Here is a 19,153-nt window from a genome sequence, read left to right on the forward strand (position 1 = left end):
AATGGGAGGATGCCGTATCTCTCACATATGTTGGAGAACAACTGATATAAATTAAAGTTATAAAGTTAAAAGCTCAAATTTCATACTACATATGACATGTAAATGAAATCTAAAATTAGTGTTATAGTACCAGAACATATAGTACTTTAATATTGGAATAAATGTGCTTTAAAGGTGCTAGATTGTTATGTGGTAATTGCTTTCCAGTATATTTTTAAATTATGTTGTGGTTCTTAATCAAGTATATTTATGAGCTACCAAAAGTTTATAATTTGATGATAATAATAATAATAGCTAATATTTTTTGAGAGCTCATGAGCCAAGTACTGTGTTGGCACATATATGGTCCTAATTCAATCATCACACCAACACTGTAAAGGTAGTTACTGTTATAGTACCCATTTTACACATGAGGGAAATGAGATATAAAATGGTTAGGTAACTTATTTGTGTCTGAGTTGCACAGCTGGAAAGCAACAGAGTTTGACTCTAGTTTCCACTCCTAGTATTGCTAATTATACCCAGACCTTTTAAAGCATTTAGTTAATATCTTAAGGTAGGTATTTAATATTAATCCTAATCCTATTCCTTTCTTCAATCATCCTATCTAATTCTCTTTCAGATACTCTACATATCACTTTCATTATTAAATACTAATTTTACTATAAGGTCAAAATTATTTATACTAGATAACTTTAGAGTAATCCCCCACATTCTTTTTGAAATTCTCCATTATGTCTCAAGCTAGAAAATTAGGCATTGCAAATTTAATTTAGACTCTTCCATTCATTATATTGTTTCATGTCCATAATTAGGTCACACCTTCCTTTTCTCATATTTTTGTTTAGTAAATATTTATCGAATACTTCCTATTTGCTAGGCAGTGCTATACAGCAGTAGACAAAGCTCTATGATAGAGCTTACATTCCAGGGAGAGGAAGAAAGACATCTATCCCTAATCAATAAATGGATAGATGGATGGATGAATAAATGGATGGATGGATAAAATAATACATTAGAGGTGGTAAACACTGTGGGGGAAGAGCAAGAAAAGTTGCATAGAAATTATTGGGAAGTTGGAATTGTTTTACATACAGGGGAGTCATCATAGGTCTCACTCAGAAGATGACAGCCTGAAGGAAATAAAGGAGTGAGCCATCAGAGCGTTCCAGGCAGAGGAAGGAAGAAAGTATAAAGATCCTGAGATGGGAGCATGCTTGGAATACCCAGGGAACATATCGGGTGCTCTTGTATTGGAATAGAATTAGCAGGGGAGAGAGTAATAGATGAGGAACAAAGGAACAGGATACCAGAGCATATAGGCTTGTGGGCCCTTATAAGGGCTTACACTTTTTCTCTGGATGAGATGGAAAGCCACTCAAGGCTCTTGAGGAGTGATAGGGTCACTTTGGAAAAGTAGGCTGTCATTGGTGTCAAAGGTACATGTATTGAGTATATACATATAAATTGTTAGTGTGATTTTACTCTATTTTTCTGTCCTTCTTGAAGGTAATACTCATACCCTATGGATCTTTGCTAATGAGTCCGTATCTTGAATAGTATGTTTAGAATGAACTATGCATTTTAAAATAGACTTGATCAAGTAAAAGTCATTCATACAAAGATGACTAGAGTAGCCTAGAGACTTACCCGCAGAACATACTTAAAGGTATTTGGGACATTGATCCCAGTAAAAGTAACTCTCAGAGGAAACATACTGTCTTTAAATATTTAGAGGGCTGTCAGATAGAATAAGAAACAAATTCCAGTCCTGCCATTTAGTAATTTGGGGACATTAGGCAATTAATGTACAGTGACATAAACTATACAATTAATAGAATACTATTAGGAATTTTCATCTATTCTTAGTTATTTTGCTATTCTAATTAATGCTGCATTGAATTCTTCTGGGCATATAGCTTTTTGCTATTCAATTATTTTTCTAAGATAAATTTCCAGGAGTAGTTACTAGGTCAAGGAGTAAGAATATCTTTGTTGTTCAATAAGTATAGAGTTTCAGTTTCACAAGATGAAAAGAGTTCTGGAGATGTGAATGTACTTAATGTCACTGAACTGTACAGTTAAATATGATTAAGATGGAGAATTTTGTTATGTATATTTTAACCACAATTAAAAATATTTTAAAATAAAAAGATTAATGTCCCTACCCCCCCCATCTCACCCCCACCCCCACCCCCCCACAAAAAACAGAATATCTTTGTACTTTGTTGCATAGTAAACTATTTGGCCTTTTAGAAAGAATGACCAAATTACACTACACCATAATGTTTTATATCACTTGTACTAGTATTGAGTTTCTTATGGTTTCTTAAAATCTTTGATAATGGTTTAAATGATTCTTCAGAGTTGCTTTAATTTGTATTTTTATTCCTGTCAAAGTTGAAATGTGAACATTTGCATTCGTGGGGTTTTTTTTGCTGTTTGTATTTCCCTCTTACATTTATGTCATTGGCCCTTATTTATATTAGGACATTGGTAATTTTCCTTAGATTTATAAGAACACTTTTTGTAGTATATTCTATCATTTTAAGTAAATATTCCTTTCAGTCTTCGTTGTCTTTTTAATTCAGATTTAAGAAGCAAATAACTTTTTGATTTTACCTCTTACAGGTGAATTATGGAAAAGTTTATAATGACAGTAGAAAAGGATTGAAATTCACTGTCTCCTGCGGCTGCAGTTCAGAATTTGTTTTTGTACCATATGGTAGCACCATTGCTGTTTATACAATTTACTCAGGAGAACGGATAACTATGCTTAAGGGACATTTTAAAAGTGTTGACTGCTGTGTATTTCAGTCTGATTTCCAGGTAAGGATGATACTTAAGGGAATTTAAAATGTTCAGATAGCTAGGTTGCCAGACCAGTTGTATATAGAAGAGTAAATTGCAATTTCGTTCTGAGTAATTATATTTTTAATCCACATTTGAGCTAGGGTTTATTTACTAGAGGTTAATACGGGATATATTTTTAGATGTTATAGGATGTATATCTGAATCAGTATAATACTGTATAACTTGACTGGGATAAATTCATCATTTTGCATGTGGGCTTCATTTATTTAACTGCTGAAAATCTTTGGCAAATTAAAATAATTTCTTGCAAACAGTCTTTTGGGAAAGAATAGAATATATGTGTCTAATCTCAAAATATAGCTTGTGTATCTTGATTTATGTATGTGTGAGTCTTTCTAAAGTTTTCTTTCTCATTTTCTGCCAATGACTAACAATTTTGTTTTTTGAGTTGATGCAACTTACATCATTTCTTAAATACATACACCTATAGCAGTTATTTAACATCATGACCTTTCTCTTTCATCTCACCAATGGAGCAAATTGATTTTTCAGAGAACATTTACACAGATTTACTTCATGTTCTCCTTTAAATGAGTTTCTAATATAGCAAGACTGTTGGTATTTTCCTTGTGTATAGGGAAAATGAGGCCCATGAAATTTTAATAGAATGAAAATTATTGGATTATTTGCGCTAGGAAGGACTTTAAGTACCACCTGATAAACTACCAGCTCTTATTCATTCATTTATTTATACCGGTTACTTAATTTGTGTCTGACACCATACTGTAAGATACATAGGGCTAATTTTTCATCCAGCGCACGTCAGTATGCAATATTCATTATTAAAATATTCAAATATATATCCCACTATTTGTTAAATAGCTGTTGCACCAAGCCCCCTAAGTGACCTCCAGCTTTACCCCCGTCCCCAGGGCTTCCTAAACCTCACCTCAACCCAACAACTAAAAGAGACCTTCAAGACCCTGCTCTTACTTTATGGGTAGTATCTGTTCTGATTGGCCAATGTCCTGATGTACCAGTTGTTAAATACTTTCAGTGTTACTTGTGGAAGAAGAAAATTAAAGCCACCAGAGAGGGGCCATGATTTGCTTCAAACCTGCAAGTAGTTTTTGACAGAGAATGATTATCCATCAAAGAACTTTTTAGAATACTGTACCTTTTTTCTTGTTCAGAATCATTTAGAGACAAAGCCAAGATTTGACCAATGTTTTCTGACTATGAATTATTACTTTTCAACAAATCAGAGCATCCTAATAATTGTGCCTAAAATGGATTAAAAGTGTGCCAAGATACTGATTCCCTTAAGTCCCTGGAATAACTGAGACAAGCCTGGACAGCCAGAAACCTGGGGCCAGTTGCCTCCCGACAAATACCATTTCTATATTTGCTAAGTACTCAGAAAGATTTTAATCACTGTACTTCATTAGAAAGCTTCCAACTCTTATCTCATTCCATCTACTATGATTTCTGAAAAGGAAGATAATTATAAATCTCAAAAGTAAGGGAGTAGTACTTTTGTATCTGTTTAGCAACAGAACCTTTTTCCAAATGAAATATTATGCAAAACTCACTCTGAAAACAAACCTGATATAGTAATTCTACCGTGAATATAAAAATCTGACAAAGTATAAGCAACATCAGAATAATGATGATAATGAATTGTAACCCATTGACTAAAATAGAGATCCACAAATCTGGTATAAGTAAGTAAACTAATTAAAGTCTGATGAGGAATAGGATATTTACATATCTCAAAGTACCACCTTACAAAATATTAATTAGAAAGGTAAAATGAACGATTTTACCTTGAAAGAGCCTGGCAATACATTACCTTAATCAAATGATCAAAGTTAATGTCCTAGTTATGGGACATTAGTTCTGTGATACTCCTGGCAAAGATTTATCACCTAAATTTCGTCATGAGAAAGAATAAGACAAACAAAATTTGAGGGACGTTCTACAAAATAACTGGTATGTATCTTCAAAATTGTCATGGTCAGGAAAGCCAAGGAGACACTAAAGAACTGTTTCAGATTATAGGAAAATAAAGAGACATAACAACTCAGTGCAGCATATGATTTTGAATTGGACCCTTTTGCTATAAAGGACATTGGAACAATTGGTAAAACTTAAGTGGGTCAAAGAATTAGCTGGTAGTAATATATCAATGTGAATTTTCTGATTTTGTTGGTAGCATTGTAATTATATAGGAGAATGTCCTTGTTCATGGGAAATATACACTGAATTTTCAAGCACGATTGCACCTCATGTTGGCAACTTATTCTCATGTGTTTCAGGGAAAAACAATCTTTTGTGCTGTACTTGGAACTTTTCTATAAACTTTGAGATTTTTTTTTTAATCCATTATCTCAAATGAACCCCTACACTTAGCCAAAAACTTAGAGACACAATTCAAATACCTTCATTTAAGTGAAACGTTTGTTAATCATTCTGATGGAAGTTCTGTTTCTTCCAAGCTCTCTTTATATATCTACAGAATTGCCTTTTCATATCCATCAGTGTAGCAGTGCATATCATGAACTGCCTTTTAAGCTTATTTGACCTAGTTATCTTGGGTATATATCTTGTCTTCTTAGAAAACTAAATTACTCAATGTCACTGAACATCTGAAAATATTTTTGTATTATCTATAGTTAATGTAACCATATATTTTAGATTTAACAAGACACAGAATTTTGTTCCATTTAGGAAATTTGATCATGTATAATAATTTTAATTTACTTTAATTTTTTATATCTGTATTTCCTACATATAACTTCATAATCTTATTTTCCTTACCAAGAACTCTTACTTTTTTTTTTTTTTTTTTTTTTTTAGAAAAACATTAATTGTACTAGGCTTCAAATAGTTTTTGAGATGAACAATAATAAAAATAATTACATCCCAGAGCAGAAAAAGTTATATTGTTAAAAATATTTGTGTAATAATCCAGAAGTATATTTGTGAGGGGGAAAAATCAGTCATTCAGAGTTTTACAACCACTTAACATTGTAGTGTTTTGGGTTTTTTTAATCCTTTTCTCCTTTGCCTAGTAGCTTTTTTTTTTAACGGACCTAAGGTTTTATATCCTATTTTTTTGCCTTCATACTATGAATATTTGGTTTTATCCTATTACTTTCTTTTGACATTATGAGTATTTATTTACCTATGTCATTAGTCTTCAAAAATAAATTTAATAGGTATATCATAACCAGTCATATAAATGTTACATAAATTTACATAAATTAATACCCTACTTTTAGACAGTTATTTCAATTTTTTTCTAAATATAATACCAATGATATCCTTGAATTTTATGTATGTCTTTGGAATGACTTCTTAAAAATGCATACAAAAACTTTTGATGCATATTGAGATTCTATTCTCCAAAAAGATGATCCTAGTTTATGACCTTTGTACGAGAAGATCTGTTTCATTGCCCCATAGGAATGTTTTCAGTACTAGCAAATATAACCTATTCTTTAAGTTTTGTTGGGAAAGGAAATGAACTGTGCATCAACTCAATCTTCCTCTTATAAAACAAATGTTTTGTGAAATTTTGGCCTATTTTAGCTAGAAACTCATATGGTTTCTCCTTGGAGTCTTTATTAAAAGCTCAGTTATTGACAGAAAAGGACAAACTCTTTACTTCTTCCCTTTTTTCTTTCTCTACTCTGACATTTGAAATAGATACTGTGATTGATAAAAACCATTTGGATGTTGAATATTTTGGTAAATTTTCATGTTAGCAAGCTTCAACGTATCATAATATTGTTTTAAAATATAAAACGAAGCTTTACTACATTAAAAATAAAAAGTTATCAGCCCAGTTTTTTGGAGTAGAAATAGAATTAATCTAATGTATCTAATCTAAGAAATAATCATTTAAAAATTGATGTAGTTCGTTTCAGATTGGTACCAGCTTTAAGTTCACCTACAATCACATCTTTCCTTTCTGTGTTATAGGAACTTTATAGTGGTAGCAGAGATTGCAATATTCTTGCTTGGGTACCATCCTTATATGAACCAGTTCCTGATGATGATGAGGTAAATATTATTTGTACAAATCGTAGTTACTTTTAAATCATAAATAAAAGTTTTATTAATTTTATATGAGAAACTTAAAGCATTTCTTGCTATTTTCTGATTTTAAAAATAATTTGCCTATTATAACACATTTGGAAAATTCAGCAGAAAAATATTAAAAGAACACAAAGTATGCCACAGTTTACTTAAATATTTACTCACTTGATGATGTTTCTTTTGATCATTACTAACAAATTAAGGTGAATAGCTGTTCATAATTGTTTCTATTTCTGATTGCTTGTTTGTGTAAATTCATAGTAGGTTTATCATGTATGACATTTTTAAGGCTCTTTATTTACATTGTCAGATTTTACCAGTTTATATTCCTCTTAGCAGTCTATTAGTGCCTTAGAGCATAAATTGGTACAAATATGACAGTGTGAATAAAAAGCCTTAAAAATGTGAGAGGTAAACAAAAATGAATAAGAGATGGTCCCTGATCATAGTAGTAGTCACTATATTTTTTTACTTTTATGTACAGCTGTCTATAGATGATTATTTTACTAGGCACTGTTAATCATCCCCATTTATCCTTACCAAAGATTATTTTACTAGGTACTGTTAATCATCCCCATTTCTCCTAATTTCCAGGATATTAAAAGTTAATATCTGAAAACCAATATGTATAGATATAATTTTTTAAAGTTGGAAATAGAAATAAATGTAATTGGAAACACCACACGTTAATCTTACCTAAGTCATAGTAAAATTAAAATATCTTAAATGGAGATGGAAGAAAGTTTTTGCTAGAGCACATTTGAAATTCTAAAAACATTTTTCATACATTTTGTTTCTTTATGAAAACAGGACTTTGCCCAAAACCACATGGAGATGAATTTTTATGGAGGTGGTTGATAGCATTTCAGAGTTACTGACAAAATGAATCTCATACCTAAATTTGCAGCTGCTATGGTTTACTGCAGTGTAAAGCTGTGAATTATTAGTATTATTTTTTTTTGTCCTTAATCCAAATGAAAAAGAAAACACGTACAATGATAAATCTTCAAGCAGCTGGCCAAATGCTGTATGAATACTTGCAGATTTCATCACTTGTCTAATTTGGTTTATTAATAGGCTTTGCTTAGTTTCTATATATAGCTGCTTTAAATGAATATTCTTCTGTGGAAAGCTTAATATGGTCAAATAGTTTGGTTTGGGCATTTATTTTGCATTATTATTTAATTGTGTCCTGTTTGGGAATTACTATATACATTAAATCCAACTTATTATAGTATAGACCCTATTAGGAAGTATAACAATCATTTACCAAATGAAAACAATAAAAATAAATCTAGTATGACTTATGTTTGGAAATAGGATATTAGAAGAAAACTAGAATACTTAATTTATAAAGATAGTATGTGATTCTGATGATTTATTTCCTTATTTTATAGTTATAGTGGTAGTTTGAACTTCTTATCTAGAAGACTTTTTGTATAAGAAATTAAGGTGTACAAGTAGAAAATCAAATAGAAATATACAACAAGTTAGCTTTAATTTTTTATTATTAAATTTATTGCAGATGTTGGTTAACAAAACTATGTAGATTTCAAGTGTATAATTTGGTAATACATCATTTACATATAGTGTTATGTGTTCACCACCCAAAGTTACATTGCCTTCTGTTGCCATATATTTGACCCCTTTTACCTTTTTCTACCTCCCCTCCCCTCTTTCCCTCTGATAACCACTAAATTATTATCTATGTCTATGAGTTTTTGTTTGTCTTGTTTGTCCATTGCTTTCCGTTTTACATCCCACATTTAAGTGAAATCATATGGTTCTTGACTTTTTCTAACTTATTTTACTTAGCATGATAATCTCAAGATCCATACATTTTGTCACAAATGGCAGTATTTCATCTCTTCTTATGGCTGAGTAATATTCCATTATATATATGTACCACATCTTCTTTATCCAATCATCTTTTGAAGGAAACTTTAGTTGTTTCCATGTCTTGGCCATGAGTGAATAATGCTACAGTGAACATTGAGGTGCATATAACTTTACAAATAGATGTTGTCAAATTTTGGTGGTAGATAACCAGAAGATGGACTGCTGAGTCATATGGCAATTCTTTTCTTAATTTTCTGAGGAACCTTCATACTATTTTCCAAAGTTAGCTTTATTTTTCAGTTTAAGAGCTATAAAACCTTATCTTTTAAAATTTACTGTTTTACACTTTAAGATAGTCATCATTCTCATATTACTATAAAATGGTAGTTGCTAAGATTATTTTCACAAAACTGTAGTTTGAAAGATTCCTGTGAATGTAGGTAGAACACAAATGTTGATGATACAGATGCCAATAGAGAAGTCCATCTTCACAAGTCTCTTATTCCTTATATGTATATTTACTGTATAACTCATATTTAAACGTTTTTCATCTCAACTATCAAATAAATGACTGCTGCAGTTTCCCAGAGTGGCAACACACTTCAAAACAAAACAAAACACGTATACACATACACACTCACTTAGTCTTTAGTTTCAGGTAAATTAAAAAATACTGGTAATGGGTTTCAATCACAGTTTTGCCATTTATTAGTGATCTGGGACAAGTTTATTATATTGCCAAATATTAGAATCATCAAAGCAAGTTTGTTTTTAGGTTTTCTTTCAAATTCACCCTTGAGATGAGATTTACTTCTCCATCAGCCCAGATAATCCCTTATGCATGTTTCTTCTAAGATCTAAGAGGAGGAGTTTAGTTCTGCCCTAAGAAACAAGAGTATTGCATTAGGGACAGATTTTATGGTCTTTAAGCATAAATCCTGTTATTTAATTGTCAGGCTGTTTTACTATATTCTAAGGAGTTGCCTTCCTTTTCCCTCCCTCATCATAAAACTTACTCATGGTCAAGGGAAGCCTGTATAACTTAAACAGTTTCCTTTCTGAGAACTTTAGGTCAGCTACGTTACAATTTAAATCTGACTTCTCACCAAGAATCTTACTTTATTTTGACAGTCACACAATACATAGCTGTTTTATTTACCACTTTCTGACACAGACAACCCTATATTCTGCCCATGGAGACTTTCTAGTAATTACCAGTAAAAAATTTAGAATTTATCAAGATTGTATATGTGATGGATGTTAAGTTTTGTTTTGTTTTTCCTTTCCATTATTTGGACCTAGATGGATCCCTCTAAACTCATGCTTCCCTATCTCTGTAACATTCACAACTATCTGTCAGTAGAACAGGCTACGTGGTGAGGTAGAGATGGACATGTAAAACATAGAAAGGATGTCAACTGGAAGGAGATGTTGTAGAGAAAACTGAATAGTTGGTAGTTTCACTTGATCATTGGGTTTCAAACAATAATATCTGTACCACATTCATATACATCATTTTTACTGCAGCTTTTAACTATAAGTATAATTTTTTTGTGATTTTTAGTAATAAAATATGCTTACAATACTGTAATGCATTCATATTGTTATCCTTTATTACTATAAACAGTAAAATTTATATGCAGCTGCATTTTGATTTTCACTTCATTATTTTCATTTCTTTGCTCACCATAGCAACATAAATTTACAATAAAATGTAATTTTGCCTCTCTGTTGAGCCTTCAAATGAAATTAAAATGTTTAATAGGTACCATAGTGGAATTAGGAGCCATGACCCTGGTATAAGTTAACCATCCAGGGACGTTTTTGGTAGGTAACTAAGGCAGAGTTAAAGGCTTCTAGAGATAGAGTAGGGAAGAAGAATCACCCTAACCCCCAAGGCAATACATCTTTGAATAAACTTTCACTAAATAACCTAACTTAATAGTTAAATTATAAACCCAGAAAGATAGGAAATCCAGTAAATGTTTGGATAAAAGAATAAATCAACAGACTTCAGTATGCTACTCTTTCAAATCCATGAATTGCTGCTAGGAAAAGTGAATAGTTAACTGAGGTTCGCTAATAGTTTTGTATCTGGACATTTGGTGTATAATGGAACTTTTTTGTACAAGTGATGATAGCCAACATTAGGTTCAGCAATAGCGACAATAGTCAAATCTAAGTTTTAGTAATAATACATTGTAATCTATAGCTTTAATAGCTATAGTGAATACCTAAAATAATATATTTTCCAACTATTCTGGCTGATACTAGGGGTAGTTACTGGAAACACCTACTTTTCCTACTGTTATCGTTGTTTGAATTATAATATTCTAAGTCGTCATGTTCATCAAAAAGGAAATGAGCACTCTCAGACATACAGTCAGGGTTACTCTTATCAAAAACTATTGCTATATGTTGTAAAAAGCAATACATGTAAGATAATTTGAGTAGTTCTGATGCTAATATATTATTGGATTTTGGGTCTGAACAAACTTGTAGCAAATATAAAAGTTGCAGAATGAGAAGCAAAGCTGGCTCATAATCCCCACATACTCAAAAAATGAGCCCATCTTAAGTCCTTTAATCATTTACCAGAGCATAATATGGTAGCATTTCAAAATGTTTTCCAAAAAAAGTGAATCAATTTGAAATACCACATTTTCTGATTACCTTTATAAAGTCTGGCTCTAAAGTGTAAGAGTACCATGATGTTTTGTTGTTTTAAATAAACACCAAATGTTTGTGAGTTGGTTTTGTTGTCGTTGTTGTTTGGGGTTTTTTTGGTCAAAGAAATCTCTCAGGGAAACCTTTGTGCTAATGAAACATGTTATCCTTTTCTGACACATTTTGCATGTGATTCTGAACTACTTTACCAGCTATAAAAAAGTAAATAAATGTCACAACTTAATAATTCACATTACTTTTTGAACCCAAAGTGATATTCCTAAGTTTGATGAACACCTTATCTCCATATATGGATATTTTGCTTATTTATAAAAGTCAGGTCTATCCAAACAATAAAAGTTGCCAACATTAATATTTTGGGCTGTCAAGTCAGACTGTAGACCTGAGTTCAGTCTTAGCTGCATGGATGTTAATGTGCTACCTTCTCCAAAGAGTTGCAGAAATGCCTTAAACAGGAGCAGCGTGTGTGTGGGTTTGTCCGTGCGTGCGTGCGTGTGTGTGTGTTTAAAGGGAAACATGATTTGGATAAAGTCCAGTATGTTAATTTAAAATGAAGTTACATTATCTTGTATGTGGAGTTTTTCTTACATTACTTTTGTTTGAAATTAACAATATATCATTTCTTTCAAAATAATCTAATTGCTTTTCATCTGATATATTTTATTACTTTATTGTAAGTCTAAAATCATGAGGTGGATAAATCAAGTCTTCCTTTTTCCACTCCTTTTTAGACTACAACCAAATCACAGTTAAATCCAGCATTTGAAGATGCCTGGAGCAGCAGTGATGAGGAAGGATGAATGTCAATCCTAAGTACCTTTATGTCTATTGATGAAATTTTTAAAATGGGACTGTTTTGTTTTTATTTGTTTAACTGTCCAGGGACAGCGAAATTAGCGCTGAATTTGGGTGATTTTTTTCCCCTCATGTTTTAAAATGAGTTTAGTATTTGCATGAAATCCTGAAACAGACCTTTTTATGGTATATTTAATCAAAACACGTCTTCGTGATCCCAGTTGGTATGGCCTGGGGCAGCCCCTCTTGCTGCAGTCCAAAGAGACAAGTCATGGTGCTGTCATGTGGGACCGTGAGCCCACTGTGTGAACTTTAAGGTACACTCTCTGAAGATGAGCAAGTGGCGGTTATCAGCAGAGTCTCTCCAACTGGCTATATTACCTTGTTTATTTTTATTGAGGATGATTATATCAAAAATAATTGTTGAAAAATTAGCTTCAAAAATGTCATATTCTTTTTTCATGCATTCAGTTTTTGCAGTGATTTTATTTAGTTGACCATTGTCTAGTTTTATGTTAAATGTTTTTTGGACTCAGTTCCTTCCACAGTCCAAAAAGTGCATCACAGGTGTTTTTTAACTTGAAGAAAATCCCACATTTCCTTTATTTTCATGTGTCAGATGGCAGCTTGTACTCATGCTTCAGCTTCCTTTCTCTGAATCTTGTTAAGATGTCACCATGTCCTGCTTCATTCATTGAGGCAGAAAATGTCCAGACAGGGGAATCTGGCTTAAACATGAAATGTTGTCATAAAATTTCTGTCTATTGTCTACTCCTCTTGTGTTATAATAACCCACAAGTGATTATCATGAAACTAATCTTATATTCCCTTTCTTCCTGATCTTATCAAAAAGACTAGTAGAGAAGGTTTTTGTGAGTTTTTAAGTGTGCGTTAGGCCTCATATCAGATGTTTCTAGCCAAATGATTTACAAATGTTTACTTTATAGTTGATTTTCTTAAGCCCCTACTATTTACTCTCATTTTCCCACACCCCTCGATAAGGAGGCTTATGACCTTTGAAAATGCTATTGAAATTGGAAATTTTTTTTTTTTAATTTTAAGGAAGAAGAAATTTTCCTTCCAGACCACAAATAACTGTATTACCTCTATCTAGTTATATAAATATAGTCAGTCCTCCATATCTGTGGGTTCCACATCTGGAGATTCAACCAATTGTGGATGAAAACTATTCCCCTAAAAAGTTACATTGTTGCTGACATGTACTATGTAGTTAGGCCTATGATGGTTGTGTCTGTACTGAACACATACAGAGTTTTTTTTTCCTTGTCATCATTCCCTAAACAATACATTATAACAATTATTTACATAGCATTTATATTGTATTAGGTATTATAGGCAATCTAGGCATGATTTAAAGTATATGAGAGGGTGTGTGTATTATGCCATTTTTACATAAGGGACTTGAACATCGTGAGGATTTGGGATTCATAGGGAGTCCTGGAACCAGTCCCCTTCAGATACCAAGGGATAGCTGTATATATGCTCACTGTAAATAATTCAAGCAACATAAAAACTTAAAAAAGAATGTGGTCACACAGAATCATACCACCCTAAGGTAACCACTTCTAACATTTTCGTGGCCATTCTTCCAAGCATCTGTTTATGACACATTTAATTATAAATAACAGGATGCAGTTGCTATGGAAACTCCTCTCCTCCCACATCAGCACCTCCCTCCCCATTCCTCACATTAATAGTAAAACAGTTTTATAACTTGACCCAATTAGAAATTCAAAACATGTAGTAAATATATTAAAGAATTTATATAACAAATATAAAAGGGAAACTTATGGTAGATTACTGCAATGTTAATGTAGTTTCAAATCCATTGGGGCCCTATACCCAATAGCCAATATTATTAAAATTACTGATTGTATTCAATCAACAACCAGTAAATATTTTTCTCTTGCAGATTTGGCTGACATTGTTCTGTTCGGTGCCTGTTTCAATAGCCTCTTAGATACAGTTGTCTTTACCTTAAAGTGCCAGGCTACCTATCAGGCACCTCAGCAGCTTTACCATTGCACATATTCTTTGCAGACAAGATCTCAACTGCATCCACTTTCTTCCAGGAGCACAGGTATGACATTATATTGATGACATCTTCTAAGGAGACTCATTTGATACACTCATTTAGGATCCATAGGTCCAACATCTTTTAGTACTTCTGGGGTTCTGATGGCAACACTTTATTTACAGTTTTTACTTCCAAATTAAAATCAGCAAGCACTCCTGTCAATCCTCTTCATTAAAGAGACTTTGGCTATCTCTTATAATGCTTCCTGGAGTCTCTGGACCACTTAGGGCCATACATTGCCCAAATACTTCTGATACAAGAAACTGCCCCTCTTGGCTTCATACTATACTTTTTTAAATCAACAAATAAAATACATAATGGGCTCTTTGGAATATAGGGGCTCTCAGCCTATGACACTCAGCCTGTGACCTGTAAGCTTTGGGTCATGGAAATAGCACATCAAAAAGGTGGCACAGCTACGAAGCGCTCTTTAAGACAGGATCGAGCCAGACCTGGACTCTCTGGCATATTCCACTTGCATAAGGATATGGATTCCCCTGTCCTCTCTCTTGCCAGATGCCAAAGTGCTAAAGAGTGCCACCCCCTCCTTCAGACCATATGGCTACCAGGGACATCACTTGGGATTATCTGAATGAACAGCAGTGGAAGTACCTAGACTACTCACATGGCATTGTACATGATGGAGCTCAGTGGAATATTGCTGCTTTCCATCTCTTAGTCAGAATGTTCTTAATAAAGGATGGGACCCAGGGAACAACACACTTGGCCATATTTCAGGCAGTCGTCTTGGTGCTGGATGCACTGGACAACAAGTAGCCCTATCTTCACATTTATTATAAATTGTTATACTATTGCCCAAAAGTTGTCCCTCTCATAAGAAACAAACAAACTTTGAGACTCTTTCGACTCAAAGATATCCAAGATATAAATAAAAGTTATACATCTCCACATATATTAAGGCCACAATAGAAGGCCTTGCCAGGATACTGTATCCCTTTTGGAGTTTTAGACATTACTGATGATAACCAAGAAGTATATTTTCCTTCTCAAAATGTATAATACCGTTTTTAAAAACATATTTGATAGAATTTTCATTTACCTAATTGGTCCCAAATAGCCAATTTAATTGAGAGACATCATGGTCTCCTTGGTAAATTTATATTTACATCAGCTTTAAAAAAACTTTCCCATCATGCTTTCTTATAGGTTAAGAGAGATTTACATTGCCTCATGTTTATAAAGACTCATTGTTAGTGAGGCCCTTTTTATAATGTCTTCTCCTATCTTTATAAATTTTTTATCATTCCCATATCCCAGAAGGGCTAGTGGCTAGATCAAGGGTAAAGCTCTCCTGGGACCCATTAACCAGATTGTCTATGGACCAGACAGCTGCTCAATCTGATATGGGACCCATTTGAACCTAAACTTCTACCAGAAACCAAAAAAATCTGTCAAGTACAGATGTACACCTTTCCTCTGTTGACTGTTGATCTTATTACTACTAGTCTGAGTTTTTTCATTAATTTACAATCTGGAGGCCCAAACCCTATAAATAAGCCATTGTTTCAACGAAACATGGTAAATGCTGAGATCCACATCACCTTGTGTGGGTACCCACTTAGAAAGGATATCCCAGTTCCACATCCCACATAACATCGCCCTCACCACTGGAGATGATTTCACCCTAGACACTAAAAGTTTGGCCCCAGCAATACCCACAGACTGCCTCTCCTAAGGCATGAACTCTATTTGTGTTCCTCCTTTCTACTGTCATAGTAAAAGGTTCTATACACTGTTTAGGGCAACTTATGCACTCTTCTCTAAAAGTCTCCACTACCATCACTCCCAAGTTCCTTTAATATGGTGTCAAAGCATCACAGAGCCAGTTGTATTGACTACATTTTCTTATTTTTTTGTATTATTGATACACTGGTATTGGGACCTTGATCCTAGTGATATTGCTCCTTCCAGGACTAATTCTCAAAGATAGCAGGTGTCTCTCCTGAGAGTGAGCCTTTTATATACAAACCAACCAATCTAAAGTCCATACCCCTAACCATTTTCATCGTCAAACTCACATACCAAGCCATTATTCCCCCTACCCTAAATCAGCCCAGGGCCAGGTACCAGACAAATAGGGACCATCACTATAGCCTAGAGTCTACCAAAATTATTCAAACTATCCAACCCTAAATGTACCTACTATGTCTTGCGCATTTCTTCCCAGAAAACCCTTGAGAAAGGCTCTGGGCCATGCCTTGCTCTTTGCTCTCCCTAGAGAGGGGGCCTCCTGACCAATCCTGGTCCTTTCCTCCATGGCCCTGCATGGCATGATATGCTATGTCTTCTGGTTCTAGGGACCTGTGAGTATAAACTTTCTTCATGACAATTATTTCCGTGTCTGTATATCTTAGAACAAATTTTAATATACTAAGTTATTCTTTTAATTAACTACACAATAGTCCATCTTGTGACTGTAACAGGTTTGGTTTTTTTCCTCATACGGTCTCCTGTTCATGGCCACTTGTACAGTAGTAAAGATTGTGAACTGTGCTATATTTTCCTTAGGCGATGTATTTGGCTGATACACTTTAGTCATAGAATATCATATTTTCCTCTGTCAGAGGAAATTATAATTTTGCTGGGTAAAGGATTCTTGGGTTGTAGTCTTTTTCTTTCATTGGTCTATAATTATTATGTTCACTTTTTTCTAGCTTCTAGTACTGCAGATGAGAATTCCAAGACCAGTGTGATTTTTTCCCCTTTATAGAGAATTCAATCTTTTTAGCTGGCAGCTAGTCAACAGTAAGATTTTTTCCCCCCTTTATCCTTAGAATTCCTTAATTTTATCAAGATACCTGATAAGTCTTCTTTTTCCCCCTATCAATTCCCGGACCACTTGTGAGCTCTTTTAGTCAGTCTGAAGCCTCAAGTCTTTTCTCAGCTCAGGGATATTTTCTTCTAATATCTATTTGTTGCTTCTCTCTTTTTTCTTCTTTGCATCACCTATTAATTGTATGTAAAGTCTACTTTGATCTCTCCTTCATAGTCATGTTTTCCTTCCTGCTTGCCTTTTTTTTTAAATCATAGAACAGTGCCCAAAATATACCAAGCGCTCAGTATATATGGGTTTTGTTTCTGCTCTATATTTTGAGATTTCGCACTTGCTCTTTGAGGTCACTCAGACCTGACTGTGATCATCAGGAAAGACTTTTAAATTATTGTTTTATTCTCTTCCCCACCCTAAACTTTTGTTTTTAAACACTTGCAGAAATATATTGAAGAAATATGAGAGGTCTAATAGAGGTTTCCACTTAAAACTTAAAAATTGTTTCATTCAATTGATATTTGTCTAGCCTTATTGATACTGTATATGAATAAACCTGTTACAAATGTAATGATCACCTGTAATTTCTTTCTGATGCCTTTTACAGTTTACAAAATTTTCTTCCTCACTGTCTTGGCTAATGAATGTTGTATCCTGTCATATTTCAAAGGACGCTTATGCCAATTGTTTACTTGACCTCAAACTAATCCCAATTTAGTTTGGGAGGAAATGAGGAAATAATACTCCTAATAAGTCTTTGAGAATTGAGTTAACTATTTTTATTGTAATGTTTTTTAATGTATATTACATATGCAAAATTTTGTCATGTTTCAGTAAGTACTAAAGTCATTCATGATATACCCATGAAATATCTAGTTTTTAAAAATACAAAGAAACAAAAAAACACATTTTATTGACATAGCCCTAAATTTATGTTTAACAGCAAGTGTGAAAATAGCATCATAGTTAAGCTTTTATACTTTCTGCCAAGCCTTTTCTTTACACTTATGAAGAAAACATCTTAATAGAGGAAAAAAGTCTTCTCTTCAACGGAAGCATTCTTTCTGTTCAGTTTATGTTAAAAATTCCCATTTAAACTCAATAAAAAACCTTTAAAGAAAGTTTGGAAGACAAACTCTTAAATTGTATCAATTGTATTAAAAGAAAAAAATAACTTCAAAATTGAAATTCTTCAGTAAGGGACACGTAGGCAGGAGAGCCTAGTATTGGTGAGACACCAGACAACAAAAACCTTTAGCTATTATTTAAAATCTGATCAAGACAATAATAGAAAAAATTTGTTCTCAACAAATCAATCTCAGTTAACTTTCAAAGAAAAGTCACTATCTCTCAATGGGAAGAAAAACCTCAAGTTAGATATTAAACTAATGGCCACACAGTTCTAAATCAGCAGTATGTCATTACTGAACAGTTATATACTAATAGTTTGTGATTTCTATAAAAATGTTATAACTTCTGAAGATTAGAAAAATAGATTTCTGTAAATTATAATTATAATTTATATTTGTATTTATAAAAATTATAATTTAAATTATAATTATTTCGAATTATTTTTATTATAACTTAATTATAATTATATTTAAATTATAATTTTTATAAACAACTATATTGATAAATTTCCTTTTTTAAACTTAATTTTTTTTCCCTATATTCAGATGCTTTTCACTGACTAACCAACTCCTGTTTAGCCTCATGGGGGTACTCATAAACGTTGTGCTAATGGGTTAACATGGCTCTCCCAGTCTATGCTTTCCCAAGACTTACAAAGAAACAAATGTACAATCCTAACCTTGGCTTATTATTTTGTCACTAAAAATACCAGTGAGTCGATATTTGAGACAGAGTTCCTCAAGCTCCTCTTTTTTTTATGCCTTCACATTTTGTTAATGGTTATTGTATAGGGTTGTAGCCTTAGACCTGGCCAGTGGCTTTGTTTCCTTGGTATTTGTGGTCAACTCTTAAAGGCAATAAATGATTGGCTCAAGTGGCTTCTCTGTTGTTCATCT

At 33.0% G+C, this 19,153-nt stretch overlaps 1 protein-coding gene across 2 annotated transcripts in view; it reads left to right on the plus strand.

The window, feature by feature from the left end:
• ERCC8 (ERCC excision repair 8, CSA ubiquitin ligase complex subunit) overlaps positions 1-17,697 on the plus strand; it is a 39,871-nt gene extending 22,174 nt beyond the window's left edge. For both annotated transcript variants that reach the window (XM_016137052.2, XM_036225728.1), the window contains 3 exons: positions 2,632-2,829; positions 6,802-6,882; positions 12,177-17,697. In XM_016137052.2, the coding sequence (XP_015992538.2) occupies positions 2,632-2,829; positions 6,802-6,882; positions 12,177-12,245 (348 nt within the window). In that variant the 3' untranslated portion in view covers positions 12,246-17,697. The remainder of the gene's footprint in view (positions 1-2,631; positions 2,830-6,801; positions 6,883-12,176) is intronic.
• The last annotated feature ends 1,456 nt before the right edge of the window (positions 17,698-19,153 follow it).

Source organism: Rousettus aegyptiacus, unplaced genomic scaffold, assembly GCF_014176215.1.
Source record: "Rousettus aegyptiacus isolate mRouAeg1 unplaced genomic scaffold, mRouAeg1.p scaffold_m13_p_8, whole genome shotgun sequence".
Taxonomy (NCBI): Eukaryota; Metazoa; Chordata; class Mammalia; order Chiroptera; family Pteropodidae; genus Rousettus; species Rousettus aegyptiacus.